The sequence below is a fragment of the Taeniopygia guttata genome, chromosome 9 (assembly GCF_048771995.1).
Source record: "Taeniopygia guttata chromosome 9, bTaeGut7.mat, whole genome shotgun sequence".
NCBI classification, from domain to species: Eukaryota; Metazoa; Chordata; class Aves; order Passeriformes; family Estrildidae; genus Taeniopygia; species Taeniopygia guttata.
The window spans coordinates 2,322,706-2,339,734 of record NC_133034.1 but is presented as its reverse complement, the minus strand read 5'-3'; the positions used below and the strand labels follow the sequence as shown (position 1 = coordinate 2,339,734).

At 42.7% G+C, this 17,029-nt stretch overlaps 1 protein-coding gene across 1 annotated transcript in view; it reads right to left on the bottom strand.

The window, feature by feature from the left end:
- Positions 1-1,475: 1,475 nt before the first annotated feature.
- LOC100218614 (glypican-5) overlaps positions 1,476-17,029 on the bottom strand; it is a 348,060-nt gene continuing 332,506 nt past the window's right edge. The window contains exon 9 of the mRNA XM_030279863.4: positions 1,476-5,254. Coding sequence (XP_030135723.4) covers positions 5,055-5,254 — 200 coding nt within the window. The 3' untranslated portion in view covers positions 1,476-5,054. The remainder of the gene's footprint in view (positions 5,255-17,029) is intronic.

Sequence of the window (17,029 nt, the reverse complement as noted above, 5' to 3'; positions counted from 1 at the left end):
TTACAATCTTTTGCCCAGTATTTATTTATATGGTGGCTTAATATTTAAGACAATTCAAATGTAGTTATTTAGAGAGTGACAATGGAACACAGGAGATAATTCAGTGTGGAGAATAATTCTAGACTTCTGAGGCAATGGGAGGAAGATAAACTTGTGCTCTTTTTGACTAAAACATGTCAGAGCAGTAATGACATTGACTAGAAGATGTTTCACTTTTCAGTGACAAATATGCCATATGTCATTACGAGAAGCACCGAGAGCAGCGAAATGCTATAAATGAAAATAAATGCTTTGTACTTATGGCCAGTTGTAACATAAAGCACTTACAATGTGCAAGATAGGGAATGTCTCCTACAGAGCTAAACTTGACCACGTGAGGAGACATGAGGAAAGTATGTATATCAACTGATTTCCCCTTTAATATGGGTAGACTGCTTATCGATTTTCCATAAAAAGCTGGAACCCCTCTGACAGCATGCTAGCTAGGAAATTTTGACTGTAAATTCTATTTAATGTGAAGAGTTACATTCAGGAATGCAGGAACTTTCTGGATTTTTTGTCCTACTCAGTATCTCTCTTCTATGTGTGTTTCATCTCCTTTCACTTGAATCGACCTTGCTTAAACCTAATAATGTGCAATACTGAAAATCTCAGTAAATATGGGCAAAAAGGCTTGACTAATATTAAAATCAGGTCTGTACACAACATCCACTAGGATAACATGAAGAAGACTTATACAAGATAGGAGAGTAAAATTTTAATTTTCTCTGTATGTTGCAGTCTTGGTATCAAAAGGCAACAGGGCAATTTTAAACACAGATCTGATTTAAGAGATCAGAGAGATGTGAATCTCACAGCCAGATACCCACACACAGAGCCTCTGAAGTCAACACAGCTGGACAGTACTATTTGTGTGCCCTTATCAAGCTCTGACAGACATTTTTACCTCAAAAGGTTCATTACTGAGAGATCAGAATCACAGTTCCTTATGCAATAACGAAGCTGCACTAGAAGAGAGGGCACAGCACTGGCAATGTGCAAGCCAGAAAAAAGTGCGAGAGGCCAGACTGTGTAAAGCATCTAAACTGCAAAAAAAAGTCCAATTGCTAGCAGGTGGCTGTGAAGTTGTCTGAAAGTGCAGTCTCTTGATTCTCTGCTGCTCTTTGCCTGGCCAGTCTCCAAGAGATGATTTGGAGAGGTGTAAAAGCTGCTTGAAATTAGCTGAGAACACTGGGCTCAGGGCTCAGAGCAGCCAGCTGGAGGCTGCCATGCCCTGGCACCCTGCAGCCACCCACGCCTCTGCCACCCCTGCTCCTTCCCCTGGCACTTTCACAGCCAGGAAGGGGACTGGGGACACGCAGACCTGAGCCTCTTACAGGAACACACAGCCTGAAGAGCAGTGGAACACCAAGAACTGACACTGTGCCCATGGCAGCTTTGTCTGATTTGGTAAAAAGCCTGCATCACTCCCAACAGAAAATTGTACATTGATTTTACTCATACATGTGTGACAGCAGTTACTTCCCAATGCTGGCGTTCACAAATGTGGGCACAGCAAAATATTAAAAGAAAATCATAGCAAAACAATAAACAATCAGAAAGCAGTGGCTAAATACAATTCATAACTGTCAGGCACAGCTACAGCAATGTTCTTAGACTGATACCTTATTTTACACTGAGATTACATAGACAAGTTCAAAAGTATATTGAATTTAGACCTTTGTAATTACATCATAATTACAGTGTCTGGGAAACAAACTACGACTTTGTAAAGCAGGTATATTATTAATTTGAAAATGAATGCTTGCTTTATCTGACACAGCCAGTTGGTTTTATCTTGCTGGTATAGATGGTTTGTGTGATGAAAACATTTATTTATAAATATGTAAATGCAACTGATCCTGAGGGAAAAAAATATCATAAACCACCACTAAAAACAAACTGCATTGCCCTTTAAAATGGCACAATTTTTGATGCTCATAGTGAACATATTTCATGCTGGTTTGACCAGTACTCTTCTTACAGTGTAGAAGTGTTTTTGCATGAAAGGTATTAATTGATGTAGAGCCCTCTTCCCTCATTCTGCAGCAAGTTGTGTCTGTTAAAATATTGGTTGAGTCCAATGAAATGAGTTTATTCTACCTCACCCCACGATTTGAACTTGTTGTGTTTTGTTACAGAAACTTTGAAAGGATTGTCTTGTTTAGCTTGAGAGATGAATACAAATATTCACCAACCAATCCCCAAATCCAAACCCTTGATTTTTCAGAGGTTTCTGTTCAGCAAAATTATGCCATTTAGCAACAACAAATAACTCCCTGGGTGAATTATTGTATCCTTGCCACCTGTGGGATTTCTGCAGCTTCCTCTGCTGCAGCTGAACACACGGCTGGTGAGATCGCCACTAAAATCTTTTCCAGAACAGACCTCAGAAACACACCTGGCTCTGGCTGATCAAGTTCCCTCTCTGCAGGTGAGAAAAATCTGAAAACTCCAAACTGCACAGCTGACATCTGGCAGGACTGGAAGCCAGCCCTGACACCTTATCCATAGGAATCCTGAGGGACATTTCCTGAATGATGACTGAGCACTGTAAGCATGAGAACACTAAAGCAGCAGTCAGGCTGCAAGCATCAGACAGGAATTGCTCCAGTGCAGCCAGAGTGCTTGGTGGGGCAGGTGGTGAGTGTGAGCACCCAGGGTACATTTCTGTTTGTGCACAGAGAGCTCCTGGCTGACTCAGCCATCACAGGGCAGGATTCTCTAAGAGTGCCAGGCATTACAGAGTCCTTCCAGTGCACACCTCTGCAGGTAAACCAGCACTTTTCTAAAGGGCACCGAAAATGAATACAAGAAGCAGCATTTTAAATTGTGGTTCCATAGATTGGTGCAGCTCACAAACCCTGGAAAACACAGGAGAGCCATTTACATACTTGTGGGAAAAGTGATTTTCACCAATTGGACTGGGAAGCACTCCTTAGGGATATTAATATCCTTATTGCTGTGAAAAAGTTAAAACATAAAATACTTGATGTTAATGTAAGTATCTTCTCCATTTTATTTCCTTGTTTCAATATTACAATTGAATTTTATTTTAGAAAATTTAGCTTCTGCCACTTCAGAGACGCTGCCTTTGCAGCTGGGTGCATCCACGGCTCTGATCATAACTTTATGTCATAAATATGATCTAGGAACCAAAACTGGAAATGAAACTCAAGCCCCACTTTTGCAAACATAATTAGACATGTTCACTGATACTATCTGGAAACATGCAAGTGTAGTGAGCCTCTGTTCACTTTATTGTCTGCTTGTTCTGTACTATTGTCACCTCCTGTGTGGTGACACCCAGCAGGAATCCTGGCCCATGGCACCTTCTTTGAGTCAAGCTTCTATAGTCAAAATTGCCAATAAAATGCCCAAAGCTGGTTAGTGAGACACAGGGCTCTTCTTTTGAGTAATCTCAGTGACTGGGTAATGCCAAGTATCAAAGAGATGTTTTACAAAAACCAAAGGCAAGTGTTTTACATTAAATCTTACAAAACTGTACATAAGAATAGTCTACAACGTAAAAATGGCCATTAAACAGTTGTAATAGTTATGAAATGTAGTAAATATAACAATTCTAATGTTTCATATATTTAACATATTAATCACCGTATTCATAAAGTTGTGTTTGTATACATCTATTCAATGGCACTGTAAACAGTTGTTGGAAAACACACATTAACTCTTAACCCATTAGAAGTTATTATAGTACTTTTCCATTCAAAAAGTTAAAATGCATCAATGTATCATTGACTTAAAAAAAATAGCCTTGTAATATAATGCACATTTGACATTTTCTAGGGTAGCAATCAAGATGAAGCATAACAGAGAATGTTCTAGATTTCAGAATGTTTTACATTTACATCTAATGTGATACAAAATTTTAAACATTAAATGTAATTAAATAATACACAGTTTATGAAACAGTTTATTTCAGAGATCCATAATGCACAAAATCTAGTTAAGTGTCTAATGGGAGTTCCCAATAATTTATATCTCTGGGACCTTTATGGAAAACTTAAGTTGGTTTCTATGTAACATCTCATAGGCAAAGTAAGTTTGAACTGAAGTCTTTTTTTTTTTTTTTTTTTTTTTTTTTTTTTTTTTTTTCCTGTACAGAGCTGCATTCAAGTGGATAAAACATTATTATGTTTATTTATGTTTCCCTTTGCTGGACATTCATCCAATAAGCCTCGAGCATATGCTTAAGCATCTGGTAATGACATTTTGTGGGGCAGGGAAATTCACTATCTATGTCTCTCAGTAAACAAAGTGGTTCTATTTTTTTCCACAGTTAAGGCAACTATACTGATATATTAGACACACCATATGTTTTTATGTTGCTTCCTACAATCTAAACAATAAGAGTGAAAAGAAGTTTCAAACATGCTTTGATCTTCTTGACCTCTCAGGAATTTCATCAAGCTGGTAGAGAGCACTTCACCCTACATGGAGCAGCCTGGTACCTGGGCTGGTGGGAGGTGTCCCTGCCCATGGCAGGGGGGCTGGGACTGGATCATCTTTAAGGTCCATCCCAACCCCATAACATTCTATCATTCTGTGAACTGTAGCACAGCTTGTTAGCTGTTCACGTAAAAAAACAAAGTATGGATTTGCCTTGAATTTGAAGACTGACCAGTCATATAACTTACCAGAAAAATTAAACAAATAAACAACAGCCAGTCAGATTCTAGCAAACGAAATTGATAGAAACAGTAACACACACATACACAATTTCTGTGTTTTCAGTTATTTCTACCCCATAACTTGAGCTATGCAGACCCTTGTGATCATCCTTGCTGTACCTTGGGGGGGCTTTGCCAAAAGCTATCTTCAGACATTGGAAGTGATGACACTTGGTATCTGCCAGCTCCAGCATTTCCCTTCTTTTTTATCCTAACAAATCACATCAACTAGAGAGCCATTTCCATTTGTTTCCAGTCGGGTAAGGCTGCAGGTGTCAATGACAGCGAAAGGAGCACGAGCACAGCATCTGCAGGGCAGTGCAGCTACAGGGGACAGTGCCACAGGACTGCCAGTGCTGCCAGAACAGCAAGGGAGGGACTCGGGGCTGGGCTGCTCCCACTGCCAGTTACACTGTGTTTGGAGGATGACTTGACAGTGCTTGTGGTTGTGGTGTCAATCTTCTTCATGGTTGGTTTTGGTTCATTTCTGTTTCCTGGATGGATTTTCTTGTCTTTGAGTATATCTGAAAACATGAAAGTAAACATGAGATTAATCACATATCTTTTAAATACTGCTTGAACATATTTAAATATTGCTGGAACATGGTGTACACTGTGAATAACTGAAATATGGATGGAGACTGATGGGGCACTTGCCCTCATGTTTTAGTTGGGCTCAGTGTGGCTGCTCTGACCCCAGCACTCACTGTTTTCCTCTGCCTGCCTGGTGGCTTCTCACAGACACAGCCTGAGCAGAGTAACAGGTATCCTGCATTGCAGTGGCTGGCTCAGAACCTGCTCTGCTCCCACAGAAAGTACCTTCAGTTTCCCCTGGGCTGGGAACCAGCTCGTGCTTTCCAGCGTGGAGTTCAGATTGAGTGGCTTTGGAACACGTCACAGTGGGACACCCTCCAGGCTGGGGGCTGCTGCAGGACATTGGATATTGACTTGACAGAATCCCAGAATGGTTTGGGCTGGAAGGGCCCTTAAAGATCATCTTGTTCACCCCCTGCCATGAGCAGGGACACCTTGCACTACCCCAGGCTGCTCCGAGGCCCATCCAACCTGGCCTGGGACACTTCCATGGATGGGGCACCCACAGCTTCTCTGGGCAACCTGTGCCAGGGCCTCACCACCCTCTGAGTACAGAACTCCTTCCTAGTATCTAACCTAAATCTCTCCTCTTTTCATTTAAAATCACTACTCCTCATCCTTTTCACTGCCTGCCTGTGTACAGGGTCACTCTCTCCCCTTTTTGCAAGTCTCCTTTAAGCACTGGAAGGCTTCTCCCTCTAGATGCATTTTGAGGCAATGCCATGTATTTTCATATAAAGAATTGGATTCAGAAGAAAGTAGGAGTAGCCCTTTATTGCAAAAACATTGATTTTTTTTTCTTTTTATAGGGAGAAAATAATAAATCTTTGGTTATGAAGACATTTCCAAGCTATTTGCAAATATTACTGAGACCATATTGCCCTTAAACCCTCTCATTGGCATTGTGGAGAAAAAACAAACAAACAAACAAACAGACTATTTCTCTGTTGAAGGGATGATGATCAATCTGTAAAAGCATACCTGAGTGCTCAGAAAGAACAAATGCCTACCTGGAAGAATTTATAATTACCAATAAATGTTCAGGTCCAAGTTTAAAGGATTTGTGATACTAATGAATGCAGAGCACATACAAAAGAAAGCAAAAGGCATGGATTTGTAATGCAGATGAAACAGCAGTCCAATCTTAAAATGAAAACTCTGAATCACAGAAGCAAGTTCCTGGCAGAAACTGGAAAGATGGAAAGTATTCCAGAAATGTAAATGCAATCTGAGATCATTGTCTGCATGTCAGTAGTTCTGAACAACCATCAATAAATTCACTTGATACTGAAAATGAGCTATTGTATTGGGAAAGCACATATTGTTCTTTTGCCAGAATAAACTGTAAAAGAAATACAATGAATTCCTTCATTTTACTATAATACCAACATTAATCCCAGAGGAATGTGTGATTCCTACACCTGACTCAAGAGGGACTGCAGTGAAGGGACAGCAGCTGGCAAGGCATACTTTGGGAAAAGGGTGTTCTGACATTGTGCTCGAAATTCCTTATGGCAAAGTGCAGGCAGAGCTCCTCTGTGATTCTGACTTGCACTGGAGCTCACAGAAAGGAGGGGGAGAAAAAGCATGCTCAAATTGTTGAGAAAATCTCAGTATTCTGAGGACATTTAAAGAAAAATGGACAACCTTCAGACTGTCATTAAAGTAAATTAAGAATAAATCATGGAAATAGGTGTGTTCTGACACTGCCTCGAGTCCTTTCCATCACTGTCACTCTCCTTTGCAACTGCAGTAGAGGCACTATTTCTCTGCTGCCTCTTATATCATCCCAGCCTGCTGACTTCAGCTCTCTGGGGCCAGCTGATTAAATTAAGACCTCACTCAGGTAAATCTATTCCCTTCTTTCATCTGGCCATGTCCAGCATTGTAACTTGATTGGCGTCTATAAATCGGGCAGACTGAAATGTATTAATTCGTTTATTTTCTTACTATTGACTTTAACAAAAATTTAGGGTAAGATTTAATGCTATCAGAGAGACTGTTGGTTTTTAAAAGCTTTCCTCTCAGTCACTGCTTAATGCACTACATAACAAGCGTTAAATAATACATTAGAAAATTCTGGCTTTATCCTTTCCAGGGAATGACTCCATTCTGAATTCTCTCTCTGTCTTCACAGCAAAGGATCTTCCGATGCTATTCATGGCCAATTCTAATTTGGGATCTAATTGTGCAAAATTGGCATTTTATTTATAATGCTCTGTTTTCCTCTGTCTTAAAAATAAATAAAAATAGCTTAACTTTCAATTCAGTTCAAAATATTTTTCAATCCTCTATTTGGTTTTTAAGGCAAAATTTCAGCAGTATAAAGACTTTCCGTTTTATTCCAGTTTCCTCAGAGTTTCTGTTGCTTACTCACTCCACGATTTTGGCTGAGAGACTCTGAGTTAAATGAGTTTTTCCCTCTTGAATCTTTTCCTCTGAGTCAGAGATGGTTATGTTCAGTCTACTACTGACATTCAAAAGGCAAAAAAGTACTGATCATGCTAGGAAAGAAAAAAGTGTTAGTGTGAAGACTAGCACAGAAATTTGCTCTGTTCAGTCTCAACAGAGCAAACCCCAGATGTTCAGCACCCATGAATGCAGCCCCCGGAGTATGACTTCATAAACCAACCCACCAAACCCCACAGCTTTGGTTCGTTCTCTTATTTACATTCTGAATTTTAAAGGCTTTATGGTTGCCCATTAGAAGCTTTCTCCATTGCTAGAACCTTCCACCATCAGTCCCCCTCTCTGTTCCCCAGCTGGAGTGGCTGAACTCCCCGAAGGCTCCAGCTCACCTCAGCCTGACAGTGGGATGCCCTTTGGAGCCTGGCAGGTGAATATCGCTCTGTGCTGTTTATTATCACTGCACCAGGGTGGTGATGCAGCCGCTGCAGCAGCGGCTGTGCTGTTCCCTCAGCCAGCTCTCACTGAGGATATCCCAATCCTGCCAGAAAGGTGCTTAGTGAAGGCAGCTGCCTGCCAAAGCAGCCTTTCTGAGCAGCCTTTCGGGACTCCTGCCCAGGACAGGTCTGCTGGGGTCACTGAAGATGGCCCAGAGCTCCTCCAGGCCCCGTGATTACAGCTCAGTGAGTCCAGGGGATTGAGTCCACTTCCTTAGCTGAACCCTCATCTCTGTTAACTGCTGCTAAACTCACATCTTGACAGTATAAACAAAGCAGAATGAAAATGACTTGACCCCGCTGTTGAGAGTGTTCAGGATTATCTTCACTCGGAGCTGTAACCACAGATTGCTGCCCAGTAACGCACGTGCTGCTCCGATGGCACCGAGCTACTCATAAATACCTCTGTGGATCAATACTGCTCCTCAGAGAGACCGGTTCAGGATGACAGGAGAACCAAAACTGCACTGACATCTAATTTAGGAATAGGAAACCTCCCCTATAGTGAGGGCTATTTATGCCTTTCAAATGCATTCAGTGAGCCACATGCCGAAGTACACCTGAATCAGAGGCAGTAAAAATTCCGGGGTAAAACAGTGCCATTACAATTTTTTTTACGTTATTACCAGGTCATCAGACAGAAGTTCAAATCATATTGACACCCAAGCTGTCAGCTCCCCCTTTCTAGGCCAAATCATTTTCAGTTTGCTACTGCTAGGGATTATCAAAGATACAACTATTTACTGTGTTCTTACATGCTATTGCTCTCTAGTCAGGGTATCAGCAGCATCTGCTTTAATCTGTTCATTTTTCCTACTGTCCTGCCAAGGGATGAACAAGTTCAGCTACTTAACAGAAACCTCCTTCCATTTTTGTCCTTCTCTTGATCTCATTTGAGCTCAGTCCTTTTTCTGTGATGGTAAATGATGACCTCTGCTTGTCAGGCACTGCACTCATGACTGCCCAACAGCCTGAGTGCCTCTAAGGCTGCAGATCCTCTCACCAGACAGGGGTACAGCCCCTGTGAGGGGAGGGGGGAAAAAACAAACCAGAGAGATTTGCCAGACCAGTCCTATAAATGTTAATTACAGCAGCCTGGTTGCTAATGGAGTGGGGCACTGACAGCAGAGAATCCATATGCTCATCAATCCACCATGGGGATTCTGGACACGTTTCCATCAGTTTTAACCTGGAGCTGCTAGAGAGAACTTTCAACCCAGCTACTTGGGGAGACAAAAGAAGCAGAGATTGTTTATATCTGCTTTCCCCATGTTAAATACATCAAGCCAGACCATTTCTAGAGTCTTTTCTTGTCCATTTCTTTCTAGATTTTCCTGCAAACACTGTGCTTTGAAAAAACAGACTGTCAGCATCTATGATAGCAAATTAATGCCTTGGTCTTGAATGCCTCATCATGGGTGTAATGACACTCATAATACAGGTCTGAAGTGAACTGGTCAGCACCTGCAGTTACTCCCCACCTTGGAGCTCAGCTGCTTGATAAATTTCCCTTCGATCACAGGCTTGGGTTTGGCTGACAGCTTCATAAGAAATTAAAGCTAGGTGCAACTTGGTGGAACCGGCTCTTAAATTACAGTAGATGCTGCAGTGTTATTATTAGCTTTTTATCACCTCGGGTAGCAAAAGCTGAAATTACTTTTACATATTCAAAGGAAGAAGCTCTGAAATTGCAAAACAATGCTGTCGCCATAAAATGTACCAACACTTTCCAAATAATCCATTATCTTGACATTAAGACCAGCAGTAATTATTTCCAGTTACAGCTGCAGCAGACAAATGGAAACAGGAATGCTGTGGAAGTGGGAATGTGAGAACTCCTGAAGTATGATAACTCGTGATGCAATTCTCCAAATTCTGGAGTCTGTTATTTTGGTCTGTATAATACCAGTCAGTGAAAGGTGGGTGTAATGTATGCTTTGTGGAGCCAGGAGAAGGGAGCAATGAACAGCTCTGTTATGTACTGTTCCACCATTTTCTATTTCAGCCTGAGAACGTGGTGTCCAGAGAAGCCTTTTCCTCACATACCTTTAAATGGAAACCTGGTGTTAGGAGGAAAAAAATAATCTTTAATCAGAGGAAGAAGAACTCCAGGAGTTTTAAGTGCATAGACAACTCTCCCCACTGAATTCCTGAGTGGCATTAGGTTCAGGCCAGCCTTTCCAGACAACCTGTGGGACAAGATTATGGGGGTAAGCTGATGTGTCCCAGTTAGATTCTGAGATCTTGCCACTTCTCTTTTTAAGAACTTTATCTATTTTTAAAGAATGAGTGAGGGGATAATAATAAATTGGGACCAGGATTATCCATGTCCAGGTTTTAATTCTATATTAAGCTCTGTGTGATCTTTGGCAGATTGCCATTCCCTGTGAACCAGTGAGAGAACTACTTTATTTCCTGTGCATTTTGCACATTCTGGATGCAATTTCTTCTGTCGGAGAGCCATACCCACTATCCAAAAGCAATAACATTGGCTGGAACTTTCAGGAGCTAATTCAAATGCAATAAAGAAAATGCAGGAACAGTCATGAGACAATTTGAGATGTCAGGTGCCTAGAAGCCACACTTACATGCAATGGCAGCTCCTTCCCCTTCTCCCAAGCAATTTTTTAGTCCATACACATCTGAGTGCAATAAACACGTGCACAGAGAGAGCAGGACATTATCTCAGCTGTCCTGCTCTAAGGAAACCTGTCACTCAATGTGTTTGCCTTCTGATATACAGTGGCCATAGCAAACCCTGCAGGATTTTCAGGAGCCACAATACAACTGTATTAGTTCTGGGTTTAAAAGTAAACCCGTACATAGAACTGCTCCTGCCATGGTAAATGTCAAGCAGGAACAATCCATCTTTTCCTTGGGAAGAAGTAATCCAACCTAACAAACCTCTGTGATTCAGCAGTACTTCCATTAATCAATCAGTCATTTGCAAGAAAAGGCTTTGTCATTTTGTTTCTATTAATATGGGACTTACTCAAATGCAGGCAAGCTGAAAGTATAAGCTTAAAACATGCCAAACATATTTGACATTTCCTGGAAACATCTGCTTTTAGTCTAGTCCTAGGCACATGTTTGTGGTTGCATGTTTATGCTTGTTTAGGTTGCCAGATACCTCGTATGTAGTATAGCACAGCTGACATGATATCCTGAAACACAGCATGGATGTATCTGTAAAACATGATGTTCTCAGTAAATCTGTGGAACATTTGTTGTAACTTTCTTGTAATAAAAGAAACAACTCAAAAGCCCTGTGACAGCCTTCTGCCTTCCCTGTATGGTGCAATTAATTAGCTAAGTTTGGAAATTGTGTACATGCCTCACTGGCACTATCAGGAAGACTGAGGGCGATCCCGATCCCGCATGCCTCACATGCTCCAACTCCCGTTAAACTTAATGGCAGTTTGGGGGATGCAAGGAATGCAGGGCTGACCTTTATGGTTAGAGATGAATGTGAGCTCCAGACTTCAAAGATTAGGTGCCCCTGCCAGTCTGGAGTGTGCAAGTGATCAGCACGCCAAGTGCTGAAGGCATCTGCTAAATATCACACCACAGCTCAAAGCTGTAATTAAGAAAAATATAAACTGGCTTGAGGAAGAAAAATATTAGTAATAATTGAAAATGCTTTGGCTCTTGCTTTTGTCCTGATGATCTCATTAGTTTTGGTTACAGAAACAGTTCTCACACTGGCTGACGTGCGGCATGCTTTGTTTGTGCTCTCCTTCTACCCACATCTTTCCCAGTTAACTTTTATTGCTCAATACAAAGGTCAAATCGAAGGCTTAATTAAATTGTATGTGGGGAAACTATAAACTTATTTTGGAAGGGAGTACAAAAATATTTAAAGCCATCCCAACTCCTCTCCCCCAGACACTCCTTAATTTCTCGTGAAGAAAAGGAGCATGTGTTATTGGCACTCTTTCCCTTAAGGAAAAACCGCACCTTTCCTGGCTTCAAAATTTACAGTTTACGAATATCCAACCTTTTTATAACCTGCTAATTGTATCTGCAATTGACATTGGTAATGAGGAGTTTAATTTAGTTCTGCTGCTCTAAACATAGAGAGCTCCATTTTTTAACAGGCCTCGATATGATCTTATACTTCAGTAGTGTAAGTTTAACTTGCAACCAGGATTGGAAGTTCCCTTAAACTTTGCTTAACTTTAAATAGAACTCAGAGCACCAAGATAAATACTATTACCTACCTGCTTAAGTTAGGCACATCTCTCAGCCCTCAGGTTTAGAACTGAAAAGAAGTTCTGAAAACCCTCACAGGTCTACCTAAGCAGCATTTAGAGTTTCTTCATGCCATGGGAAGACAACCACATAGCTTGAGAGTAAGGTCAGGTCTGAGTAGGCTACAACCTGTGTACAGCAAGGCCAATCCTCAAGGAATTTCAGGCTTCCTTGTGCCAGGCTACTACCAGAGCTGTGTTCATGCACAGTGAGATTCTCAATGCTTCCACTCTAGGGAGCCCAGGGGCAGAAGGATTCTCTGCCCAGCCCTAGGGATAGAAGGATTCTCTGGATCCTTCTCCATCTCCAAAAGCCCTCCATGGTTTGTGTTTGTGCAGCTGGCTGAGCACACGAGCCCTGGGAGCTGTGCTGCAGGGGGAGGATGCTCTGCAGGTCTGCAGACCTTGCCAGCGCAGGCCTGGGGGATCACACCGAGTGCAGGAGAACAGAGAGGAATCTGCCAGCTGGGCAGCAGGGACAGATGATACCAGGGCTCAGACCCTTCCTGTGAGTGATGCACATGGGGTGCTTGCACCCAGGTCTCTTGTGCACTGTCCAGTCAGAGGAATTGTGCAGGGAGGGCATCTCAGCCTGAAGCAGGCTCTGCTTGCACTGCCTGGGTCTACCATGGAAGCAAACTGGCCCAGAATACACTGGAAAGAACTAATCACTTAACTTGGTGTCAGCCAAAAGAGAAGCAACAACAGGAACTGCTCTGTGCCCTGCAAGAGATGTGTTCATGCCTCCCCAAGGGGAGGGCAGCGAGGGCAGGAGCATGCACTGCTCTCTGCTCACCCTCTCACATTTAGCATAAGCAGATCTCATATCTGCAAGGAGTGAGCAGGAGAAAATCAGCCACTGCAGAACTTCCCTCCCACCAAAGGGCTGGGATCAGGGCAGAGCCTTTCAGCTCAGCAGCCTTTAAAGAGAGGCAGGGAGAATTCAACACAGGCTCTGCAGGCAGCTCGGCCAAACCTGGAGTGAATGGCCACAGCTCACAGCAACTCCAGCATGGCAGCCACAGGAAAATGATCACAAGCATCTCTAAAAGATATCTGAAAGGGTCTTTTCACCCTGCAAGCAGGCTGCTCTCATCATTCCTCATTCATTTAAAGCCAGTCAAATTCCTCCAGTTATTCCCATTGCTCCCTTACGAACTTGGGCAGATACAATTCTTGCTTCAAGATTCTGGAGTCGCCAGATCTCAATGGCAACAGGGAGGGTTTAAAATGCTTCCTGTATTTCTGTCTTGAGCAGCCACCAAACCACAGAACCTTATACTAAAGATCTCTTAAGGAGGTTCAAATAGGAGATATTAATAATAATAATAGATGTTTAATTACAGAATAAACATTGAAATCACCTCAATCTACATCGCATCTGATTGCTTTTAACCTAGATAATAAAAAGGATTAGTTGTAATGCCAAACAATACTTCTAGTCCTTGTATCAATCAGTAGGAATTTTTTTGTATTGAATCTTTCCAGTATTTAATTTCACTCAGAACTAAAATCAGAAGAAACTGTGGCAAGATATTATCCTGGATTAATCATTTTAGCCTGAACATCAGGAAGAGTACAGAAAAACATCGTGGCATTAGGCTTACTTCAGCTCTGGTATGGGAAGCTTTAATAAGTCTTTCCTCCTGCTCTATATTGGCAACTCCTCAGCACTGCACATCCTCTATTTCACATTGCTGGTTTATCCAGCCAGCCAAGCCCCAGCTCCATCACAGCTGACAGTTATTGACAGGGAGGATGATTAGAGCCATCACTCTGCTGAGGAGCTGCAGCAGCAAGAACATGTTTCATGTGAAAACACCAAAGGGTTAAAAGCATTATCTCATTAGTAGCATGCAGTGAAACTGATGAACTCTTATCACAGTCAGCAGGATGATGAATACCCAAATCAACACAAATGGAAAGGATATACCAACGTAAAAAATAAACTTTTCTCATAGAAAGTCTTACAAAACGAAGCCCCATCCATTAGGGTACGCATAAGGCTATGTTCTGTCAGTGTTCAGGCTGTGGGACAAATTAAAGGAAGGAAATTCTTGTTTGGAGCTGGCAATGATCCCTTCCCCTGCTCTGTTTTTGTAAGGATGTGAACTGCTCCCTCCAATTTTCATGGAGACACCTACAGCAAAAGCACCAGACTGATTTGAACAAGTCTGCCAACACTGGTACATAACAGACTGAGGGCTACAAATCATCCCCTTTTTTGGGTACCAACACTGCTTAACTTTACCTTGGCCAGGGTTCTCTCACTTGGCCAAAAGGAAAAACATTACTGCCATTAGCCCTCATGGGCTAACCCCTGCTGAGGCATTATGTCCATCATCAGAATGCTTAAAAACACCATTTTGAGAGTGATAAATCCTGCACTGGAACCCAAAGGTCTGGCTTCTCTCTGCACTGATGTGCTCAAGCTTGACTGCCCAGGTGACACCAGTGACAAAGCCCAAGGTCCTTCTGCAGGCACCTGTGCATGGATGCAGGGAATGATGCCAAGGGCCTTAGGGTGGGTGGTGGTGAGAAAAAGTGCTTGGTTTTAAGGACAAGGAAGCTGGAGAGCGTGCAAGTGTCAGGGTGTGGCTGGAAGCATGTGGAGAGCAGTGGGGACCCCAGATCAGGGAATTCAGTGGGCTTTGGTGAACATGAAGGACCATCTTTGCTGCTTCCATGCACAGAACTGGCATGAACATACACAGAACGCTTCTCCGGTGAGTGAGCAGGTGGCTTGACCTCTGTGTGTTTCCAGCCAGCCAAGGGAGCTCTGACAGGCCCTCAGCCTGCTCTGAGATGTATCAGTTATATATATTTTCTTTACAGCCACTTCCTGTCACAGCAGCTCCAATAAAGGGAAAAATCCACTGGAAATTCATGAGAGCTGACACCGTGTGCTGCGATGGATCTGTTGGCACTGCTGTGGTCTGTTATGCAAATACACATCAGTGGACTTTGTACAACATAAATTATGTAAATACCCGTGTAGAGGCTCTTCAAAATGCAGATTACTTGCGTGATGTTTGGAGACAATAATTAAGATCTCTGATGTGAACCTGTAGTTGGGATTGCTGTGCAACTTGGGCCAGCCTGTGGGTGTCTAGGCCTCGCAAACCTCAGGTCAACTGCAGATTCCATCTTGGTAGGAAGAAATTTGCAGTCAAAGTGGACTGTGTCATAACCTACTTAAGCCACATATCACTGACACCACAGGCTATAAGAGATTCTTGAATTTACAACCACAGAAGGGCTCCATAGGATCCCTTAGGATCTTTGGAATTTAGGTATACACTTGTTCATTTAGGATTATGAAGGGTTTTGCTTTTTAATGAAGAATTTGAATTTCACTTTGACGGATGCCAAACATCCACAGGTCTGCATGAGGGCAGGTGGCTCATCCTTCTGTGGGGCAAGGGCTGGAGTTCTCCAGGGGGTTCTCCAGCCCTGCAGTCTGCTCCTGGCCTTGGCTGAGACCTGAGTCTCAAGCAGCACAGACAAACGGGACTCTGGGCTGGCCCATGAGCTCAGGTCACCAGTGTGACACAGCAGGCAGGGTCTGCTCCTCAGGCTCCCACTCAGGAAGCAGCTCAAGCAGTGTGGTGGTTTAACCCCAGCTGGCAGCTGAGTGCCACACAGCTGCTGGCTCAGCCCCCTGTCACTAGCTCTGAGGGCAGGAGAACCAAACAAAAAAAAAAAAATCTAAAAAAAGAAACCTAGCAATAACTGTACTGAAAAGGAGAGGAATAAAACCCAGGAGAAGTCAGTGATGCACTGCACAGCTGCTCACCACCTACTGGCCGTGCCCAGGCTGTCCCCAAGCAGTGACCTGTGCCTCCTGGCAGCTCCTCCCAGTCTGCACACTGGGCCTGTGGCATGGAATTGGCTCGGGCCAGCTCGGGTCAGGTCATGTCCTGCTCCCTCTGCACTTCTCACTGCAGAGCATGGGAAACAGAGCAGGCCTTGACTCAGGGTAAGCTCTCCTTAACAACAATCAAAACATCAGTGTCTTATCAACAGTATTCTCATCCTGAATTCAAAACACAGCACTGTACTAAGATGAAAATTAACCCTATCCCATCTGAAAACTGGGTAAGCAGTTAGATTTTTTTTCCCCCAGAGAACACTAAGCACCTTGGATTGGGCTCAGTAGGCCCATTCCTGTCATCTGACATCTTAGAAAAATCTAGGCCAAGAAATACATCCTTTGCTGGAACAGAAAACATCACAGACTGTCTACTTGTGTAAATAATTTGGAGAAACTAGGTTTTCAGGAATAGTAAACTGAGCATCTGTTGGACTTCATTAAATTCTTATTTAACTTGATTTGAGATCAGTGAAATTAACCTTTATACCTCAACTGTGCTCTTCCTGCTTGAAGCAGCTGAATCAAAGCAGCTTACCAAGGGCATCCTTCTGCTTTGTAACTTCAAAGAACTTTTGTTCAGAGACAGAATGTGAGGATCATACAACTGGAGCCAGGTGATGGAGAAAGCACTGCAAACTGAGGTAACCAGGAAAAATACCTAATTTAAAGATAAATCAG